At 44.8% G+C, this 22,656-nt stretch overlaps 2 protein-coding genes across 5 annotated transcripts in view; one reads left to right on the top strand and one right to left on the bottom strand.

The window, feature by feature from the left end:
- The window catches only part of LOC149466215 (uncharacterized), a 475,763-nt gene that overhangs the window by 204,840 nt on the left and 248,267 nt on the right, over positions 1–22,656 (top strand). Inside the window, exon 9 of the mRNA XM_089672715.1 lies at positions 7,158–7,299. Within this exon, the coding sequence (XP_089528841.1) occupies positions 7,158–7,299 (142 nt within the window). The remainder of the gene's footprint in view (positions 1–7,157; positions 7,300–22,656) is intronic.
- LOC149466222 (uncharacterized) lies at positions 764–22,252 on the bottom strand. Of its 4 annotated transcripts, XM_089672683.1 has the most exons (9): positions 21,895–22,252; positions 21,685–21,808; positions 20,873–21,270; positions 20,651–20,748; positions 20,235–20,343; positions 19,396–19,525; positions 19,201–19,294; positions 2,144–2,303; positions 764–1,497 (listed from the first exon to the last, which is right to left on the bottom strand). In XM_089672683.1, exons 3-7 carry the CDS (start codon positions 20,955–20,957, stop codon positions 19,282–19,284), a joined length of 435 nt encoding a protein of 144 aa, XP_089528809.1. In that variant the 5' UTR covers positions 20,958–21,270; positions 21,685–21,808; positions 21,895–22,252; the 3' UTR covers positions 764–1,497; positions 2,144–2,303; positions 19,201–19,281. The 4 variants fall into 4 exon arrangements, with proteins under 4 accessions (XP_089528809.1, XP_089528807.1, XP_089528810.1 ...); XM_089672681.1 differs by having other exon boundaries at positions 21,685–22,252; XM_089672682.1 differs by lacking the exons at positions 764–1,497; positions 2,144–2,303 and adding an exon at positions 15,644–16,225 and having other exon boundaries at positions 21,685–22,252.

Here is a 22,656-nt window from a genome sequence, read left to right as displayed (position 1 = left end):
TGTAAGGGAGTACTCTGATGAGGATACCTGATGTAAGGGGACACTGTGATTTTGGCAGATGATATATGGGAGCACTATAATGGAGGAATCTGATATATGTGGGCACACTGATGGGGACACCTGATATAACTGGGTACTCTGATGGAAATACCTGATGTAAGGGAGCACTGTGATTTTAGCAGCTGATATATGGGAGCACTATGATGGGGGAATCTGATATATGTGGGCACACTGATGGGGACACCTGATGTAAGGGGGCACTCTGATGGGGATACCTGACATGATGGCGCACTGATGAGGGAACCTCATATATGGTAACACCTAATGTATGGGGACACCTGATATAAGTTAGTACTCTGATGGGGACTCCTGACTTATGGGAGTACTCTGATGGGGACACCTGATATAGGAGGTACTCTGATGAGGACACCTGATATAGGGGGTACTCTGATGGGGACACCTGATATAGGGGGTACTCTGTTGGGGACACCTGATATAGGGGGTACTCTGATGGGGACTCCTGACTTATGGGAGTACTCTGTTGGGGACACCTGATATAGGGGGTACTCTGATGGGGACTCCTGACTTATGGGAGTACTCTGATGGGGACACCTGATATAGGGGGTACTCTGATGGGGACACCTGATATAGGGGGTACTCTGATGGGAGCAGCTGAACTAAGAGGTACTCTGATGGAGACACATTATGTAAGCTGGATCTTTTTTCTTTTATGTGAAAAGAAAGATTCAGACTTCGGCTAGAATAACATTTTAGAGATCAGACCTCATTGAATTTTATTTCATTACCCCGCTCCCCTCAAGCATGCTTCTGCAGTCACCTGGACTGTTCTTTTCTCAGTGGACTAGGACCTTTCTATGTAACAAAAAGGGCCTACAGCCCCTCCTGCTGGCTGAAAATAGTAAATATGGACTAACCTTGTGCAATATTTCACTAAGTACTTTACATTCTCTTTGTGGCTATTCTGGTAATACAGAGTTTGGATGGTAGGGCATACCATAAGGTACCCTAAAAGAGTCAGCCAGAAGGTAGGCTATGTCCCCCAAGTCAGTGTTAAATCCAACTCTGGACATTTTTTAGTATTGATGAAAGGTCAGAACATCTGTCAGGTTTTTAACATTTCTGTGTGTCCCCCACTAGGGAGACTTTTAGTCATTTTCTATCCTGGTGACTGGGTATCCTAGGAAAGGTAAGCAATGAGAAACTTCTCCATTGTGGACATGGACAGCAACAAAAGCACCAAGATTATGTCATCAGTGTGCTTCAGGCAGGAGGAGGCATTTCTTCCGTCTTCCTTCCCACGGTGATCACTCAGACTGTACATTGTATGTCTGTAGCAAGTCACATCTTATGAAGCTGCAGCAGGGGGCTGATCTGTGTTAGGCATTTGTGAACACAGCCAAGAACTACAGAACCCAGTATATGCATATTTGTGTCATTTCTGAGACAGCACTTCTGTCCAGAAAGTAGATGGTGACCCTGAAAAAAAAAAAGCAGATGTCAGGGGTAGAAGTCATTGACAGGTAATAAATACCTGGAAGGGTTACAGTGACACACCACTTGGCATATATGTACCTAATATGGGGATGTATATCTAAAGATAGGTCAACTAGAGGTGTTCATAATGACTTTACCTGTCTTTGGTTTCAGAGGGAAATTTCACAAAAATGTTTACAATTACATGTGATTCCTACAGATGGATCCAGTAATGGGAACCCACCAGAGAGATGTCCCCGTCCTCTGGATTCCTGGAACTCCACACAGGAACATCAGGAGATCCCTCAGGAAGATCGGGTAGGTGGGACTAAAGGTAATTTAAAATGTATGTAAACCCCAACAATGAACCTCTCACTCATCTTTGCCCTGGGCTCTAGATGACCTTGTCCCAGTACTGCAGGGACTACACAACGATTAGCCTTTTTGTTAGTGGACTGCAAGTGGATGTGATTGAGTGGCAGCAAAAGACAGTGGGCAGGGCTGACACCGCTAAGTCTACAAAAATTCTGTGTGTTGCCAGCCTACAACAGAAAGTCAGAAGATGAGTGACCTGATGTACACTTTAAAGAGAAACTCCCCCCGTGCTCCTCCCTTGCCTTTTTTGATGGGTTATCTACAAAAAACATACTTGTGTGTCCAGTGATCCAGCTGTGCTCATCAGGGATCCACCGCACCGCTGCAGCACCGCCATGTTCTGTAAGGTCATAAGGTAGCCAACTGTCTTTTCTGGGCTGTTGCAGCTGGCCCCCGATGAGGCACATACCCTGTGGCTTGTCATCGGAATTTGGCTGCAAAAACAGGAAGAGTCAGATGATGTGGTGCATGTGTAGTAGGACAAGGGTTCTCAACCACCGGGACAGATTCCCTAACCTCATACAGTGTCTCTTAGCTCCCATAGTGGCACCCAACCTCACATACAGGACACAGTGCCCTCAACCTCTCATAATACCTCCAGGCCACGCAAGAACCCTTTGTCCCCACAATGCCTGCCAACCTTCCACAGTGCCTCTTAGCTTGCTGTAGAGCTCCCAGCCATGTATAGTACCCCCAACAACCCCACAGTGCCCCACAGTGAGCTCCAATCTCCCACATTGTCCCTGCAAAACTCCTAGCCTCCTTGGGAGACCCCTAGCCCTCTCCAGAGACCCCATCCTACACAGCTGCTCCCTCGAGAAATCGCATTCCTACAGAGCCCCAAGTCTGCTGCACAGTCCCCTAACCCCCATTCACCCTCCTCCCCTACGATGACATCTAACCCCATTCAGAACCTTAATCCCCCCCACAGTGACTCCTATCCCTATCCAGAACCTTCATCCCCCCAAAGAGACTCCTATCCCCATCCAGAATCTTCACCCCCTCCCCAAAGTGACACCTAGCCCCATCCAGAACCTTCATCCCCCAACAATGACACCTAGCCCCATCCAGAACCTTGATTCCCCCCCACAATGACACCTAGCCCCACCCAGAACCTACATCCCTCACAATAAAACCTAGCCCTACCCAGAACCTACATCCCCCACAATGAAACCTAGCTCCATCCAAAACCTTCATTCCCCCACAATGACACCTAGCCCCATCCAGAACCTTCATCCCCCCACAATGACACCTAGCCCCATCCAGAACCTTCATCCTCCTACAATGACACCTAGCCCCATCCAGAACCTTCATCCTCCTACAATGACACCTAGCCCCATCCAGAATCTTCATCCCCCACAATGACACCTAGCCCCATCCAGAACCTTCATCCCCCCACAATGACACCTAGCCCCATCCAGAACCTTCATCCTCCTACAATGACACCTAGCCCCATCCAGAATCTTCATCCCCCACAATGACACCTAGCCCCATCCAGAATCTTCATCCCCCACAATGACTCCTAGCCCCATCCAGAACCTTAATCCCCCCACAATGACTCCTATATCCATCCAGAATCTTCACCCTTTTGTCAGGGCAGGGCTGTGGAACGGACAGGTAGGCCTAGTGGCAGGGTAACGCACTGGCTGACGACAACCACCACCAACAGACCGAAGTCCCTCAGGGCGCAGAGTCTAAGTCCCAGGCTGCCCTTCACCAGGGCCCCTGATGGTGGGGATGGACTTGACGCAGCCAGGAACCAGGTCGCGGCCCCCGAGACATCCCGGCTGCGGTAATGGCCGCCGCCAATGGCGTGTAGCTGGTGAGAATGACAATAGCGTAGTCAGGAAAGCCGGGTCGACAACAACGGGACAAAACAGTACAGAACAGTAGACAGAGAATCACAGGTCACGGGCCGGGTTCAGCAACGGAAGGTCAGATCGAAGGAAAACACAGAGAATGGTCTTAGTCACAAGCCGAGTCAGAAACCAGAAGAGTCACGAGCGTATACACAGAGCTGTAGCAAGACAAAGACACAAGACACAAGTGCAAAGAGCATGTGCGGATCACAGGCTTATATGTACTCAACCTTCATTCCCCCACAAAGATACCTAGCCCCATCCAGAACCTTTGTTCCCCCACAATGACACCTAGCCCCATCCAAAACCTTCATCCCCCACAATGACACCTAGCCCCATCCAGAACCTTCATCCCCCACAATGACACCTAGCCCCATCCAGAACCTTGATTCCCCCCCACAATGACACCTATCCCCATCCAGAACCTTTGTCCCCCACAATGACACCTAGCCCCATCCAAAACCTTCATCCCCCACAATGACACCTAGCCCCATCCAGAACCTTCATCCCCCACAATGACACCTAGCCCCATCCAGAACCTGCATCCCCCACTTTGACACCTAGCCCCATCCAGAACCTTCATCTCCCCCACAATAACATTGACACCCAGATCCTTCCAGAATTACAGTATATATTTTGTATTCCCATACTTTCATTTTGCGAGGGGGAGAGGAGTGGAATGATAGAAATTGGGTTGGGAGGGTGGAGACTGCTATAAATTCCCTAGAATGGCGCAATTTGACTTTAAGAGAATTGCACAACATTCCCAGATCTAAAAAAGCAAATTTTGTCATAATATACTTGGTGGATTGTATTTTGTGATTTCCAGGGTGAAAATCTGGTTACTGTTAAAGTTGAAGTTAAAGAAGATGAAGAAGATCCATATGTGAGGGGTGATGATCCATGGAAGGAGAAGGAGATCCCTCCAGAGATCAGCACAGGTGAGGAATAAACACTAAATCCAGAGAAGAGTCCCAGATCCTCCTTGATGATAAAGGTGCAGCCCTGACCCTGGACTCGAAGAGCACTCTGGGTTTTTCAGAGGAGGTTTGCATTCTAACCTTCTCTCTCTAATTGAAAATCTCTACAGACCTATACAGATCAGAGATCTAGATAGGGGGAAGCTGTGAATGTACATCGATTACTAACCCAGTAGACAGTAATGCGGAGACAGTATGTGCCCAGTGAAGGAGTCAGGATCCATCAGACCATATTTGATTTGGTGGTGAAAAAAATGTAATTTTTAAGATATTGAATATTTGATTGTCCCCTTTGTTTCTCAGCTTCTCCAGATGGACAAGACAGCAGGAGAAACACGGAGGAACGTTCTTCAGACGGCGAGGTAGAGGATGATTACATTGGGGCAGATTTTCCAGAGGGGGACCCACTTACAGAAAATGTACAACTGGTACGTAGTCAATAGATCTCCTGCTTGCTATACAAATTACCTCAAGGTTGGACTGAACTTGGAGGCAAGCAGATGGCAACAGACTAGTCACGAGTAATGCCTGTAGTCTTCCTGCAGCTGATTTTTTCCCTCAATACCATGCCTTGCAGTGCACTGTGTGGAGGTGGCCATCGTGGCAGGGCTTTGCTTCCTCAAATCGGAACCTCCAGCAAGGAGAACAGTGAGCAGCACAGTAGTGGTGTCACCAAATCTCACTCCAAATATCTAGAGGCAGCAGTGCCTTAGACATTGCAGATATACAGCTGAAAGGCTGTAGGTACAGGAGTGCCTAGGCACCCTCAAGTCAATTTTACAGGTTACTGCTTAGGCAAAATTACCAATTCTAAGACTTAGTTTACATTGGTGGTTGAGGGGTGATAAAAAGCAGATGGCGGCAGTATCACTTTCTGAATGCCTGTCCATCTCACCTGCTCTGCTGTCTGGAAAGCCGCAAATATGCGGCCTCTCAGCGGCTGGGCCTTGGTACCGAGGGGCCGCATAGTTGCTTAACCAATGTAAACAAAATGTGCCAAGAGCATGCACCTTGCGCTCTCCCAGCACGTTTGCCGGGTCCTCATGGAAAGGTCCCAAACGCTGCTTGTGGTCGGGAGCTTTCCAACAGCCAATCACAGCAGTCACATCACTCTAAACTCTGCCAACTTCTTGGAGTCATAAACCCCTTAAAGGGCTGGCGCCAAGGGGTTAAGAGGTGTTTTCATAAAAAAGAGCTGTTCATCTTGTGAAACCTCATGCACATTTGTTCTGAGTGAATATCGAATGCTACGAGACTGTTTTCTCTCCAGATCCAATATTATTCATTCATAAAGAATAGAGTGAATGAGGAAGATACCACATTATGGCCACTAGATGGAGCTGATAATTATAGGAACTCAATAATTATTTACTATGATCGTCAGCTCCAACTAGTGGCCAAAATGTGGCATTTTCCTGATTCTCTCTATTTTGTATGAACGAATAACGTTTGATCTGGAAAGAAAATATACTAGTAATATTCAATTCATTTGTACTGAATGAATGCACATGCAGTTTCACAAGATGAATAGCTCTGCACATTTTTCTTATATTGTATATACCCTGAGGTGTTTTTTCAGGCCAATTTTTTGAGGAATGATTAGAACCCTCAACAGGGTTTTATTGCTGACTGTTTATTTCATTTTAGAAGTCCAAAGGTAACAATCCAATATGTTTCAGGGGTTTTAACTTTCCTCATTCATCAGGGTGGTTCCTTCAGTCCAATTCTCGAAATATGTGTTTTAACAGCTTGGTTAGTTACCATTGAAGAGGAAAATCATGGGCTTTAGCCTTCTCCTATGCTACAGAGGCCATAGTTGTGGCTGTGGGGGATTTCCTCTTACTTCCTATTCAGGTGACAGTGTTTTCACTGGGATAGGAAGTGAGAAAAAAATCTCCCCAAAAGGAGCCACCGATACAAGAAAAAGTCTGAGGGGTGTTCTTGGTCTTCCTTGCTCTGAGATGGCTGGAGGTATACCTTGATTTGGATTTGTCTAATCTAGGATAAAAAGTTTCTTTCAGTTTCCACTGCAAGTGGGAAAAGTCTTACCAAGAAAATATTTGTTTCTCGCCAGGGAAAGCGGAGGATCAGGAAGCCGGTTTTGTGCCCCGATTGTGGAAAATGGTTTACCCAAAAGTCAAGCCTCGTCCAACACCAGCGGATGCATTCGGGGGAGAAGCCCTTTGCCTGTCCGGAATGCGGAAGGTGTTTCACTTTGAAGTCGTCGCTAGTCAAGCATCAAGTGGTCCACACCGGGGAGAAGCCGTATCCGTGCCTTGAATGTGGCAAGAGCTTCACCCAGAAATCCACGCTGCTCCAGCACCAGAGGATGCACCGTGGGGAGAAGCCATATGCCTGTTCAGACTGTGGCAAACACTTCCGCCAGAAACTGTCGCTGATGAAACACCAGCACATGTTCATGCGGGAGAAACCATACTCCTGTGTGGAGTGCGGCAAGTGCTTTGTGGCCAAGTCAACCCTCGTCACTCACCAGAGGACTCACACAGGAGAGAAGCCTTTTTCTTGCTCCGAATGCGGGAAATCATTCACACAGAAAGCCCTGCTCATTAAACACGAAAGGACTCACACAGATGAGAAGCCCTACCCATGCTTTGAATGCGGTAGGAGCTTCGCCCAAAAGTCTCACCTTGACCAGCATAGGACCATCCACACTGGGGAGAAGCCCTTCTCCTGCTCGGAGTGTGAGAAATCCTTTGTCCAGAAGTCACGTCTGGTTGACCACCAGAGGAGGCACTTGGGGGAGAAGCCATATGCCTGCCTTGAGTGCCAGAAGACCTTTGCAGATAGGTCGTCTCTGGCCGAGCACCGGAAGGTGCACACCGACCAGCACCTCGTCACTTGCCCCGACTGTGGCAAGCACTTTTCACACAAGGCCAACCTCTTCCGGCACCGGAGGATACACTCAGGCGAGAAGCCATTTTCCTGCTCCGACTGCGGGAAGCTCTTCACACAGAAGTCTCAGCTTGTCAACCACCTGAGGATTCACGCCAATCGCCAGTTGGTTGCATGCTCAGAGTGTGGAAAAGGATTTTTATCGCAGTCTTCCCTGGAGTACCATCAGAAAAGCCACAGCGGGGACAGTCTGTATTCATGCGTTGAGTGTGGAAAATGTTTTACCTGGAGGACATCTCTGCTTAAACACCAGAAAGTTCATGGCGCTCCTAAAGAGGGAGACATTTTTCAGGCAAACTGCTTGGTGGCAGAACACAGCAGAGCCGACTTGTAAAGGTCTGAAAGAGGATTTTTCTTCCGTAACCACCAACTTTTGTTAGGACTTCCTTGTGGCCTTAAACCCATTTCTGAATTAAAGATCTGGGCGCTCCATTGTGGAAAGGAAAAATAAAGGGAACTGGCAGGCTGAGTGAGGTTTTCAGTGGACGTTTCAGAGAACAACATGGGAAATGTAAAATGGAATATTTGCAAAGCTTGTTGTTTCTTCTGGGTATAATATAGGAGATTTTGGATTATTGATATTAAAGGAGCTAAGATGTGTTCAGAGTGTACTTATTTTTGAAGCTGAATGGGGCCCCAGGAAAGTGTGCTGTGAAGCCATACCCATACTTTTTTTTTTTTGAGGAAAGGTTCAGAAGAAGCTTTCTGGTATCTCTCAAGATGAAAATTTTGCAAGCGTCCATGACCTGATGCAAGTAATGAATTCTCTGCATCCACCATGAACACTGCCTGCATATGTTTTCCCCATGTTTGTGGAGGATTTATTTGTATCCCTGTGATGGGTACATTGGGGTGTTAGTTCCTCAGTGGCGGAGACTAATGAGGTTGGTTCAGTGTTCTCTGCATAACAAAGATCAGCACAATATGAATAAATAAAAAAAAAAATCAAATAAAACTAATAAAAGCATTGCTCAAGACAATGTTTGTTTAACTTTTGGATAGAGTGGAGAAGGGTTAGAGCTTCAACTTTTGGTAGCAGTCTGTGTCCCCATTTGGGCGATTGTTCACCATCTTTCACCAGGGATCAGACAGAACAAGAAGTGAGGGAAAGCTGGATTTCCTTTTAAGAAGGGTTAGGTTGTGGCCATTTTTAGATCAAATCAACTATTTATTGCAATTCCCCTCTAAAGCAAACCTGTCAGGCTTCAAGCTGTACCCCAAAAATGGGTAAATGTATATATTTTGTAGCTCAGCAATCGTGCTAAAAATTTAAAAATGCCTGCGCACAAAATAGAAAAAGGCGCCCTGCTTTATTCAATTCTGCTGAGAGTAATGGTCATCATGGTGCAGCTCAGTGATGTAGCCACTGCCAGAGACGACATGGCCGGGGATGGAACATCTATCTTCAGATCTGCAGATGGCAGGACTTGCTCTTGGCCTAGAAGAAGGTGGTGCTAGGACCAGCCTTGCAGCTCTTGCAGGCCTCTTGAGAGAAATTGGTCGGAGAAACAGGACTACAGCATGAAGGGCCAATATTCTGACCAGCTTGATATACTTCAATATCCTCCTAATTCATTAGTTCCAACTAACCTCCCCCAAACTTTCTAGCAAAACCATCTTTCCTCTTCTACAGAGGGTAAGCTCTAACTCTGTGCTTACCTCCCCCTCAACAGCAGCATATTCTCACTTCTACTTTTGCTCCTCCATCTCTCTTATGCTGCCAAGAGCAAAAAAATAAAATGAAATGCCTGGTACTTATGGAGGATCACATCCTCTATAGTGCCAGGCCAAGCACCAGTGCTGTCACATGGGAAGCGTCCCACAGCCCCTGCAAGCCACCACTTGAATGACTCATAGTCTATATAGGGCCACTTCTCTTGCACTTGAGAGCTAAAGTTGTATGCAGGGAACGTGAAAATAAGAAGGACAAATGCTGCTGGGGAGTGGGGAACTATAAAGAGACACAAACAGAGTCACTTTAAAGTAGAACTGTGCCCAGGCTATGAACAGTCATATATAGTAGTTGCAAATTTTGAACAAGCAGTAGATACGCTTTAAAGCCAGTCCTCACTGATCTCTGTAGCTGCAGGCTGTAGAGTAATACATCCTCAAAGAGGGCAAAGCAAGGTTCACTCTAAAGTATAATTGTGGCCAGGCTAAGGACATTCATATACTTACATATTTTGAACAAGCATTATATACAGTGGTCAAAATAATTATTTGATCCCCTGCAGATTTGGTAAGTTTGCCCACTTACAAAGAAATGAAGGGTCTATAATTTTTATCATAGGCGTATTTTAAATGATAGAGACAGAATATCAATAAAAATCCAGAAAAAACACAATACAAATGTTATAAAGTGAGTTGCAGTTCAGTGAGTAAAATAAGTATTTGATCCCCGACCAACCAACAATAATTCTGGCTCCTACAGACTGGCTATGTGCTCATGTGGTACACAGATTAGTCCTGTCAATTTAGGAAGGTGCTTCCAACGACAACTCATTATGTGTATAAAATACACCTGTCCACAGAATCTCTTTCTTCCATTCAAACCTCACCACCACTATGGGCAAGACTAAAGAGCTGTCAAAGGTTGTCAGGAACAAGACTGTAGACCTGCACAAGGCTGGAATGGGCTACAAGACCATCAGCAAGAAGCTTGGTGAGAATGAGACAACTGTTGGAGCGATTATTCGCAAATGGAAGAAATACAAAATAACCATCAATCGCCCTCGGCCTGGAGCTCCACACAAGATGTCATCTCATGGGGTAAGGATGATCATGAGAAAAGTGAGGGATCAGCCCAGAACTACACGGGAGGAGCTTGTGAATGATCTCAAGGCAGTTGGGACCACAGTCACCAAACAAACCATTGTTAACACAATACAATGCCCTGGATTGAAATCCTGCAGTGCCCAGAAGGTCCCCCTCCTCAAGAAGGAACATGTTCAGGCCCATCTGAAGTTTGCCAATCAACATCTAAATGATTCAGAGAAGGATTGGGAGAAAGTTCTGTTTTCAGATGAGACCAAAATTGAGCTCTTTGTCATTAACTAGACTCACAGTGTTTGGAGGAAAAAAAATGCTGACTGTGACCCTAAGAACACCATCATCATGCTTTGGGGCTGTTTCTCTGCTAAAGGTACAGGCCAACTTTGCCGCACTGAGGGGCCAATGGACGAGGCCATGCATTGTAAAATCTTCGATTAGAACCTTCTTCCAGAACACTAAAGATGGGTCATGGATGGGTGTTCCAGCATGACAATGACTCAAAACATACCGTCAAGGCAACATAGGAGCGGCTCAAGAAGAAGCACATTAAGGCCATGGAGTGGCCTAGCCAGTCTCCAGACCTTAATCTTATTGCAAATGTATGGAGGGAACTGAACCTTAGATTGTCCGCTCCTTGAGGGTTAGGGACTGATGTGAATGTACGATATGTATATACACGTAAAGTGCTGTGTAAATTGACGGCTCTAAATAGGTACCTGTAATAAATAAATAAATAAACTTTGAGTTGCCAAGCAACAGCCAAGAAACCATAAGGATTTAAAGAAGATCTGTAAAGAAGAGTGGACCAAAATCCCTCCTGAGATGTGTGCAAACCTGGCAACCAACTACAAAACACGTCTTACCTCTGTGATTGCCAACAAGGGTTCTCCACCAAGTACTAAGTCGTGTTTTGCTTGGGGACCAAATACTGATTTTACTCACTGAACTGCAACTCAGTTTATAACATTTGTATCATGTGTTTCTTCTGGATTAATGGTTGATATTCTGTCTCTATCTTTATCACCTATGATAAAAATTTTAGACCCTTCATTTCTTTGTAATTGGGCAAATCTGCAGGGCAACAAATAATTATTTTCCCCACTGTGCGCTTTAAGAGCCAGTTCACATATGAGGATTGGATGAGGTTTAAACAGCATCCAATCCACATGGCATGTGAAATAACAGTGCTTCCTATGGTGCCTGTTCAGAAACGTCTGGTGCACTGGCAGTGCGGATTCAGTGCAAATTGAAAAAAAGAGTCCTGTCCAATTTTTGAGCGGTAAGGTTTCGGTGCGGATTACAGGCTCATTGAGTTCTATGGCAACAGCTTCTGAATGTCATGAGTTTGTGAACATGATTTCAGGCCTGTTTTATCTCCTGATCCTGATGTAAACCTGACCTGACCCTGATCTAAACCTGGCCTGACCCTGATCTCAACCTGGCCTGACCCTGATCTCAACCTGGCCTGACCCTGATCTCAACCTGGCCTGACCCTGATCTCATCCTGACCTGACCCTGATCTCAACCTGACCTGACCCTGATTTCAACCTGACCCTGATCTAAACCTGACCTGAACCACTGAACAACTACTTTCTCAATTTGCTGTGAAAATGGAGCTTCAATTTGCACCGCACATGTGTGATTCCACACTAAAGCCAGCCCTCAGTGACCTCTGTAGTTGCAGGCTGCAGAGTAATTCATCTTCAAAGAGGGCAAGGCAAGGTTTCCTTTAAAGTAGAACTGTGCCCAGGTTATGGACAGTGAAATAGTCAGTAGTTGCAAATTTCAACCCCTTGGCGCCAACCACCTCCCAGCCCTTTAAGAGTTCTAAACTCTGGGAGGTAGAGACGGGCATTTGACCCATGTGACCACTGTGATTGGCTGTTACAGTGGTCACATGGTCGGAAGGCTCCCATTGCTTACCTGCTGGAAGTGTGCAAATTATTTCACCAGTGCTGCATACATGCGGCCACTTGGCCCACTGGAGCAGCAGCTGCATATATGCCGGTGCCAACAGATTAAACAAGCAGTATATACCCTTTAAAGTTAGCCCTCACTGACCTCTCTAGCTGGAGGTTGTGGAGCAATTCATACTTAAAGAGGTCAAAGCAATATTTACTTTAAAGTAGAACTTTGCCAGGGCTATGGACATTCATATAGTTACATATTTTGAACAAGCAGTAGATACGCTTTAAAGCAAACCCTCACTGACCTCTATAGCTGCAGGTTGTGGAGTAATTCATACTTAAAGAAGTCAAAGCAAGGTTTATTTTAAAGTAGAATTTGCCAGGGCTATGGACATTCATCTAGTTACTGTACATATTTTGAACAAGCAGTATATATGCTTTAAAGCAAGCCCTCACTGACCTCTTAGGAAAATGAAGGAAGCAATAATCTGTATTGAAAAGTACCAATAAGGAAATCCACTTCTCCCAGACTCGGGCGGGGTTTGATTGATGTGACGTCATTACGTTTCCAAGCAATCTACTGCGCATGTGCCCAGTGGCTGGGTTCGTCATTGTGTATTTTACATGCTGATAACGCTGGTGTTGGCTGGGACACCTTTTGAGTTAAGTGCATCGAGTGCATAATAAATGAAGTTGTTTTAAGGTACTGCACTATGAAGTTGTTATTGTTCTTTTCCGAGTGTCTAGCCTAATACCCTTTGGATATGAATAAGGTGGTGTCTGGGAGAAGTGGATTTCCTTAGTGGTACTTTTCAGTACAGATTATTGCTTCCTTCAATTTGGTTGATTTGGAGTTGGCTTCTGCTGAACATCACCCCCTGGAGATCAATCTACTATTGGCTTATCATCCTGCCGATCATTGCTCCCAGAGCAATTAGCGTCTTATGCTGATTTATCATTTAGCTCTGGTGAGTTTATTTAGTTTTTCTGGTGGTGGACTGTTAGAATTTCCTTCCTTTTTTGGACTTTAAAGATTTTTACACATTATCCTTGGACATTTTTTGAGACACTTATTTATTTATATTTATTTTTATTTTATATTTATTTTTGTTGTATTTATTTATGTTTAGATTCACATCTGTTTATTTGGGGTATTTATTTTGTTTTACTCACTAGCGCAGATGATATTTTTTGTTCTTTGTTACACACTATACCATTTAGGGTGGAGTTTGCAGCTTGTAGATTAGATAATATTCCATTAATACCCTTTCCTTGGGCACCAATATATTCACCTTTTATTCAGAGCGGATATAGTGAATGCAGGATCCTGGGAGAGCGGATATAGTGAATGCAGGGACCAGAGAGAGCGGATATAGTGATTGTAGGGTCCGGAGAGAGCGGATATAGTGATTACAGGGTCCGGGGAGAGCGGATATAATGAATGCAGGGCCCTGGGAGAGCGGATATAGTGAATGCAGGGTCCGGGGAGAGCGGATATAGTGAATGCAGGGTCCGGGGAGAGCAAATATAGTGATTGCAGGGTCCTGGGAGAGCAAATATAGTGATTGCAGGGTCCGGGGAGAGCGGATATAATGAATGCAGGGCCCTGGGAGAGCGGATATAGTGAATGCAGGGTCCGGAGAGAGTGGATATAGTGAATGCAGGGTCCGGGGAGAGCGGATATAGTGAATGCAGGGTCCGGGGAGAGCGGATATAGTGAATGCAGGGTCCGGGGAGACCAAATATAGTGAATGCGGGGTCCGGGGAGACAGGATATAGTGAATGCGGGGTCCAGGGAGAGCGGATATAGTGAATGCGGGGTCCAGGGAGAGCAGATATAGTGAATGCGGGGTCCAGGGAGACAGGATATAGTGAATGCGGGGTCCAGGGAGACAGGATATAGTGAATGCAGGGTCCGGGGAGAGTGGATATAGTGAATGCAGGGTCCAGGGAGAGCGGATATAGTGAATGCGGGGTCGGGGGAGAGCGGATATAGTGAATGCGGGGTCCGGGGAGAGCGGATATAGTGAATGCAGGGTCCGGGGAGACCGGATATAGTGAATGCAGGGTCCGGGGAGACCGGATATAGTGAGTGCAGGGTCCAGGGAGAGCGGATATAGTGAGTGCAGGGTCCTGGGTTTAGTAACACTTTAAGGTTGGTGTGGCAATACCAAGACCAGCTGGGAGTTTAGCGGGTAGATCACCATCCTTCCCCCACAATCATTATGAGGAAGTTACTGCAATGACCTGTTTCAATAGCTACAGACCAGAAGTAGGTAAGAATGTGCAATGATATTTGAAAATAGTATATGTGAACCTTCACCTTGTAAAACAACCCATTTAGTTTAAAATACAAATGAAAGGCAAAACATTTATGTATAGATATAAAAAAAAACCGTTATAAATACCCTCCCTTCCCCTTTTTTTTTAATAAGTGATCATATTTCCTCTGTTCTCAGGTTAATAAGGAGCATAGGCAGCTGAGGGAGGAGAAAGAGCAGCAGGACGATCTTTCAAGTGAATGGCTGGGTGGGGGCATGTGAGGACATGTCTGATTATTGGAGGAGAGCAGGCTGAGTTCCCAGCACAGACAGAAAACTGACCACGCTGTGTTCTCATGCCTAGTGTGGTCAGTTTCTAATAGGCTGGCAGGAACACCAGGGATGTCATACTGGAGACATGAGACTTTTTCTATACAAGTACATGGTACAGCAAGCACATAGCAGGAATATGAAATGTTGGATTGACATATTCATTATCCCCCCATAACTGACCTGGTTTTTTTTGTTCAAGTGGAATTACATTATCGAATATTTAATGATCGAATATTATGATATGAATCTCCAATCGGCAGAAGAACAGGGTCCAGGATTGCTGGCAATAATCCGTTATTAAAAGGAGCAGGAACCCTTTGCTCTCTGTTTGCAAGGAAGGTTGCAAGATCAGATCTGCATCTCCACCCTCCTGTCATTGAGTCATCTTGTTCACACCGTGCGATTTCCTGTGACAAACTAGGGACGATCGCCATGGAAAAGACTTCCTGCATTCGGTGCAGGAGAACGGTTTCTGGCTATTGTGGACCCTCTGGTGCATCATGAAGTTCGACTTCTTGGCAAATCCCTTCCCGCACTCGGGACATGAAAAGGGCTTCTCGTTGGCATGGATCTGCTGGTGCAGGATAAAATTTGGCTTGTGGGCGAAGCATTTGCCGCAATCAGAACAGGAATAAGGCTTCTCACCTGTGTGATTGCGCTCGTGGCGCTCCAGGTGCGCCTTGCTGGTAAAACAGGCCCCGAATGAGTCCTCCAGTGTCTCACCAGGTTCGAGTGGCCCATGAAGCATTTCCCACACTCGGAGCAGGAGTAGGGCTTCTTCCCCGAGTGGATGTGTTGGTGCCTCAACAAGTTCGACTAGGAAGAGAAAGACTTTCCACACTCAGGGCAAGAGTATGGCTGCACGCCCGCGTGAATCCATTGGTGGTCGACGAGGTGAGCTTGGCGGCTGAAACATTTTCCGCTGGTGGGGCAGAAATAGGGCTTCTCCCCGGTGTGAACCATTTGGTGGCTCACGAGGTGGGACTTCTGAGCGAAGTTCTTCCCACACTCGGTGCAGGAATATGGCTTCTCGCCGGTGTGGGTTGTACGATGCAAGATGACTTTGGTTCTTGAGGAAAAACAATTGTCGCAGTCTGGGCACTGGAACTTCCTAAAAACTCCAGGAGTCATATGGTAGGTGGGAGGTTGGTGGACGTTGGGGGGATGCCCCCTGCGAGCAGCAGGAAGATGGGGACCGGGAAATGTGGGGTGGAGGCCTGTTGCAATGAGGTTTACTTCTAAGGAACCTGCTGTGATGTCATGCCCTTTCATTGCACCATCTGGAGGGATAACGGCACTTGGCTTTGTTTTGTACCTTTTGTATCGCCCATCTGGAGGAAATAAAAAAATGGAGCTTGAAGCTGATCACTGGGTTCCCCCAAGCCCACACCCCCCTCTAACTGACTGCTGGCATTAGAAAAAACGAAATCCCTTTTTTACTTACCTAAATCTGCAGTCATGTCACACTCCAGTCCCGAGTTTTTCCTCCTCTTCTGCTCAGAGGAGGTAAGGTCCTTCTTCAGGTGTCCATATCACATGGACACTTCCTATTGGCTGTCCAGGGGAGTGGTTCTTTTTAAAATAGATAATTGTTTTCAATTTTTTTTTCTCTTTTTTTAAGGTTTTTTTTTTCATATTACACTATGACCAAAGTAGTATAATGTTACCATAGTAACATTGTACTACTTTGGGGAAGTGATCAGTATTTTTTTTTTTTACACAATTTGATTGCTTATAGCAAAGAATGTCTTTGCTATAGCATTTAACTGAATTAAATCGATTTATTCAGGTTGTTTTTGTTGTGATTAGCTGTGATTGGCCATGGCTAATCACATGACACAGATGGGCTGTGATTGGCCCAGCCTGTACATGTGATCGCTGTGACTATTCACAGCTAGACACACTTGTATACAATGGATGGCATGAAATGAAGCCATCCATTGTATACAACTGTCATGTGACCTGCTGTGATTGGTCACAGCAGGTCACATGGTACGGGCAACGAGGCCGGTGACAGATCTTGCCACAGCGGGGCCCTGCAGGTACGTGCAAAGCGCAATCTGGGAAGGACGTCATATGACGCCCTCCTGGAGGGATGAGAGGTTCGCCCGGCCGTCAAGCGGCAAGTGGTTAAATTGCAATTAGTGTCTGTGCATAACTAGTTAATGAGTTTGTTATCTCTCACATGGATGCACTGAGCAGGCTAGATACTGATCCATGGGGTGCAGAAAAGAACTGTGAAAAGACCTGCGTAACAAGGTACTGGAACTTTATAAAGATGGAAAAGGATAAAAAAGAAATGCAAAGCCTTTAATATGCCAATCAGTACTGTTCAATCACTTATTAAGAAGTGGGAAATTCGGGTATCTCTTGATACCAAGACAAGGTCAGGTAAACCAAGAAAGATTGCAGCCACAACTGCCAGATGAATTGTTCGAGATACAAAGAAAAACCAACAGGTAACCTCAAGAGAAATACAGGTTGCTCTGGAAAAAGACTGCATGGTTGTTTTAGGGAGCACAATACAAGGATACTTGAACAAAAATGAGCTGCATGGTTGAGTTGCCAGAAAGAAGCCTTTACTGCACCGATACCACAAAAAAGCCTGGTTACAATATGCCCGACAACAACTTGACACTCCTCAAAGCTTCTGGCGCAGTGTAATCTGGAGTGAGGAGACTAAAATAGAGTTTTATGGTCACAACTATAACCGCTATGTTTGGAGAGGAGTCAACAAATCCTATAGCGACAAGAATCGCCACTGTGAAGTATGGTGGTGGCTCACTGATGTTTTGAGGGTGTGTGAGCTCTAAAGGCACAGGGACCATTGTGAAAATGGTGGCAAGATGAATGCAGCATGTTATCAGAAAATACTGGCAGACAATTTGCATTCTTCTGCACGAAAGCTGTACATGGCACACTCTTGAACTTTCCAGCACGACAATGACCCTAAGCACAAAGCCAAGTTGATCCTCCACTAGTTACAGCAGAAAAAGGTGCAGGTTATGGAGTGGCCATCGCAGTCTCCTGACCTTAATTACATCAAGCCATTCTGGGGAATTCTCAAATGTGCGGTTCATGCAAGACGACGAAAGACTTTGCATGACCTGGAAGAATTCGGGGCCTCATAGACGACTATTACAGAAGACTGCCCGCTGTCATTGATCCTAAAGGGGGCAATACGCAGTATTAAGAACTGAGGGGATGCAGACTTTTGAACGGGGGGGGCATTTCATTGGTTTACTTTTTGCCATGATTTGTTTTATGATTGGGCCATTCTGTTATGACCTACAGTTACAAAATACGAATCCCATAAGAAATAAAGGAAATGTCTTTTGCCTGCTCACCCATGTCTTCTTTAACTACTTCCAGTCCGGACACTTTCACCCCCTTCCTGTCCAGGCCAATTTTCAGCTTTCAGCGCTATCAGACTTTGAATGACAATTGCACGGTCATGCAACACTGTACCCGTATGAATATTTTAGCATTTTTTTGAGACAGATAAAACATTATTCTGGTGGTATTTATTCACCACTGGGATTTTTATTTTTTTTGCTATATAAATGAAAAAGTCCAAACATTTTGAGAAAAAAGTGTTTTTCTTATAAAATTTTACAAATAAATAATCTTTCTTCATAAATATTGGTCAAAATGTATTCATCTATCTTTTTAGTTAAAAAAATAAATAACCCAAAATGCCCACAGACAATTCTTATGGATAGTCTTTCCAGAAGAGTGGAGGCTGTTTTAGCCAACTCCATATTATTGAGCATGGTTTTGGAATGAAATGTCCAACAGCTCATATAGATGTGATATGTAGACTATCATATACTGATACCATACCCTAGCCACATGATGCTCTTCTGGTCTACTATCGTACCTGCTGCCTATTGCCATAATACAGCTGTTTCCTAAGACTGGATCCTTTTAGGAGAGCCAGCGTCTAAACAAGGCTGATGGCTTCTGACTCCCCCACTGGGCACATACTATCCCCCCATTACTGTCTACTAACAGAGGAGGGGGGAGAAGAAGAGATTGTTGTAGTGACTGAACAAGGAGGATCTGGAACTCTTTTCTGGATTTAGTGTTTATTCCTCACCTGGGCTGTTTTCTGGAGGGATCTCCTCCTCCTTACATGGCTCATAGCCGGAGTCAAATAGAGGCTGATGGCTCCTGACTGCCCCACTGGGCACATACTGTCCCCCCATTACTGTCTACTGAGAGAGGAGGGGGGAGAACAGATGGTTGTAGTGACTGAACAAGAAGGATCTGGGACTCTTCTCTGGATTTAGTGTTTATTCCTCACCTGTGCTGATCTCCGAAGGGATGTCCTCCTCCTTACATGGCTCATCATCCCTCACATATGGATCTTCAACCTTGACAATTATCAGGCCATTACTCTAAAAAAAAACAAAACAACCCAGAATTTAAACACACTGCGATTGGAGGGGATACAGAACAATACTACTTCTTGCCAGGTAAGACCCTCAGTATCATTTACCTGAAACTCCTGAGGTATCTCATGATGTTCTTGTGTGGATAACTGGGAATACAGAGGACATGGACATCTCTCTGAGGAATCATGTAGGAAACTGTAGGAAACAATTCACCTGAATTCATTTTGGATTCATCTGTAGGAAATAATTCTAAAGTCACATAAAGACACATAAAGTCACATAAAGTCAACGTAAAGACATTATTTCTGTATTCTGATCTGTAACATACTGCATGTTGTTAAATATTATCAGCAAACATCATCTGCTACTGGACTACACATTAGCCTTGGCATAAAAGCTAATAATTCCCAACAAACAAACCTAATGACAACAGTGTTTCTCAAGTAATGGGTCACAACCAAGGGTGGACTGGGCCGCGGGGCAAGCGCCTCCCCAGGCCTCTCTAATGCCCCTACCCCATACTCACCCCAGACTTTGAGGCACTTAACAAGAGCAAGAAGCATCCCCAATTTTCCCATTATTTGTAATTAATTTTCTATGTTTCAACTATTGTTTTATTTATTGGGTTTTTCCCTCAACAGCACTTTCAATTTCACTAGCGCTGTGATTACCGCACTATCCATTTTGGAAGGAAGACATTTGTTTACTGTTTATAAAGTGCATACACATTGTAGAACACTGCATACATTGTTTTGTGGTATCAATTATAATGGTTCGGAAATTAAATTATTTTAGTGTCATGACTTAATGACCAAGGACAAATGTGAGTCTTGAGGTTCCACAGGTTGAGAACCACTGCTATAGAACCAAACATTTAATAATTACTGTCCTCCAAACAAAGAAAATCTGGGACTCTTCTCTGGATTTAGTGTTTATTACTCACCTGTGCTGATCTCTGGAGGAACTTCCTCCTCCTTACATGGACCATCATTCATCACATATTCTTCTGCTTCCTTCTTCTCTTCAACTTTTATATTAATCAAATTTTGTTCCTAAAAAAGACACTCAACACTGTGAATAAAACATACTAGACCATGTTTCTGATTTACGAATAGAGATTCAATAAAAGCATAACACATTAGAAGATCAAGACATTTAAAGTCATATGGTGGACACCAAATTTAGGATTTACCAAGATTCTGGATTTCATCCACCTGAGGGATTTCATGATATTTCTGTGTGAAATCACAGGGGAAGCTGGGACACGCAAAACTGGTCGGAAATACCCAAAACTCATATCCAAGACATGAGTCAAAGAGACAAGATTGTTGCATTCCGGTGGAACATAAAAAATCCTACCTGATCCTCCTGAGGGATCTCCTGATGTTCCTGTGTAGAGTCCCGGGAATACAGAGGACAGGAACATCTCTCTGGTGGGTTCCCATTACTGGATCCATCTGTAAGAAACACACACACTGACTGAATACATTGTTTCTATGTCTTTATATAAGAGGATGTGTGCAGCTAGGTGGATCCTCAATACTCTTCTCTCCTTTACAAGAAATGAAAGTCTCCTCTTACCCGGTGATGTGAGGGGCAGCCGGTTCTGCATCATGACGTCCTTGTAGAGATCCTTGTGTCCTTCTATATACTCCCACTCCTCCATGGAGAAGTAGACAGTGACATCCTGACATCTTATAGGAACCTGACACACACAATGATACAGTCACCATCGAGACACATCCCTTGTCTGTTACTGGAAAATGTCCCAGAAATCCTGGCACCATTCACCGCTCCCGTCAGCAGCTCAATGATCTTCTGGGCGACTTCTAGAATCTTCTTCTCGTTGTCTGTCTCAGGTGTTAAGGAGGATGGTGGAGAATCCAAAATAGTTGTCTCTTTCCTTCCCCATCCTTCCAACCCATAAGGAGAGTAGTTGGATGTCAAAGGACATGCCTTTTCTTTACAGGTCCATAATCCTAGTAAAAAATGGTATCAAATACCCATAACAATTTATAATTTCTTCAACCACAGGCTATGTTAACATAACAAGCTCCAGTGCTGGTTAACCCCGAGTGTGACCCTTCCAGAATCCTCCTCAACTCTCCGGTCAGGTCTGTGTTTTATTAATAGAGGTAAGAGTGATGTCATGTGACCTCCCAGAATCCTCCTCACCTCTCCGGTCAGGTCTGTGTTTTATTAATAGAGGTAAGAGAGATGTCATGTGACTTCCCAGAATCCTCCTCACCTCTCCGGTCAGGTCTGTATTCATTAATAGAGATAAGAGTGATGTCATGTGACCTCCCAGAATCCTCCTCACCTCTCCTTTCAGGTCTGGTTTTTATTAATAGAGATAAGAGTGACGTCATGTGACCTCCCAGAATCCTCCTCACCTCTCCGGTCAGCAGGTAGATGATCTCAAGGGTGAGGTTCAGTATCCTCTCCTTCATATGACTCCTCCTCAGCGGTGACTCCAGGAAAGGCTCCTCGTGGGTGGGGCTGACCATTCTTCACTCTCTGCAACGTGAGAAAATAAAAGTGTTGACATAGGAACTAGAGTTGGGCTGTTGCCCATCCTGCCATCCACTCCTCTCCAATAATACCCAAACACATTGATGTCTGCGATCTGATTGGTTGCTCTAGAAGGGCTCTGTCACACCTGTGATTGGACGCGCTGTAAAGCATGCAGCTGGAGTTAAACCAATTATATCATACCTATTAATATCACTGACATTAATTAGAAGTATATAGCTTATATGACTATAAATTGGTGATTATTATTATTATTGGTATTTTATTGAGGTCAGTAGAAATATTACACTTTCGACTCATTACAATCACAACTACATATATATGTTATTAGTACTAATATAACGGTATTATTATTATTAGTAGCATAATTTGGACCCCCAGCCCTCTCTCAGCTCTGTCTCCTATTCACAGCCCTTGTCCTCCCTCAGCACCAGAAACACACCTCTCACTTCCGCCCGTTGGTTTCAGCACTTCCTCTCTATGCGTTCCACGGCCGCCCAGCTGCTACTTGGTTGCCGTGGAGACGCGCGCACGATGGCAGTGTATTAAGGCCCTTTTACACAGGAGAGCGGCGGCCATTTTCTTGTAGACTATTTAAAACACTTTAACCTTTTCCAAAATGCAATTTTGTAAAAAAAAAAAGTTTTCTTTAGTCATTTAAAAAGGATTAACAAATAGGAATAACATGAATCAGGAGTCACACATAAGCTGGAATAAATTTGAATCATAAAAAAACTTTTTAATGGTATTATCTAAAACATTGTTGACTACATCGGCGTCCATTTTGTTGTAGACCAAATTCTAGTTCATACCGCTATACAATATAAATATTC

The sequence above is a fragment of the Staurois parvus genome, unplaced genomic scaffold, assembly GCF_062004578.1.
Source record: "Staurois parvus isolate SC_StPar_1 unplaced genomic scaffold, SC_StPar_1.0 ptg000132l, whole genome shotgun sequence".
In the NCBI taxonomy this organism is placed as follows: domain Eukaryota; kingdom Metazoa; phylum Chordata; class Amphibia; order Anura; family Ranidae; genus Staurois; species Staurois parvus.
The sequence above is the reverse complement of the archived record's forward strand: the minus strand, read 5'-3'. Positions and strand labels throughout refer to the sequence as shown.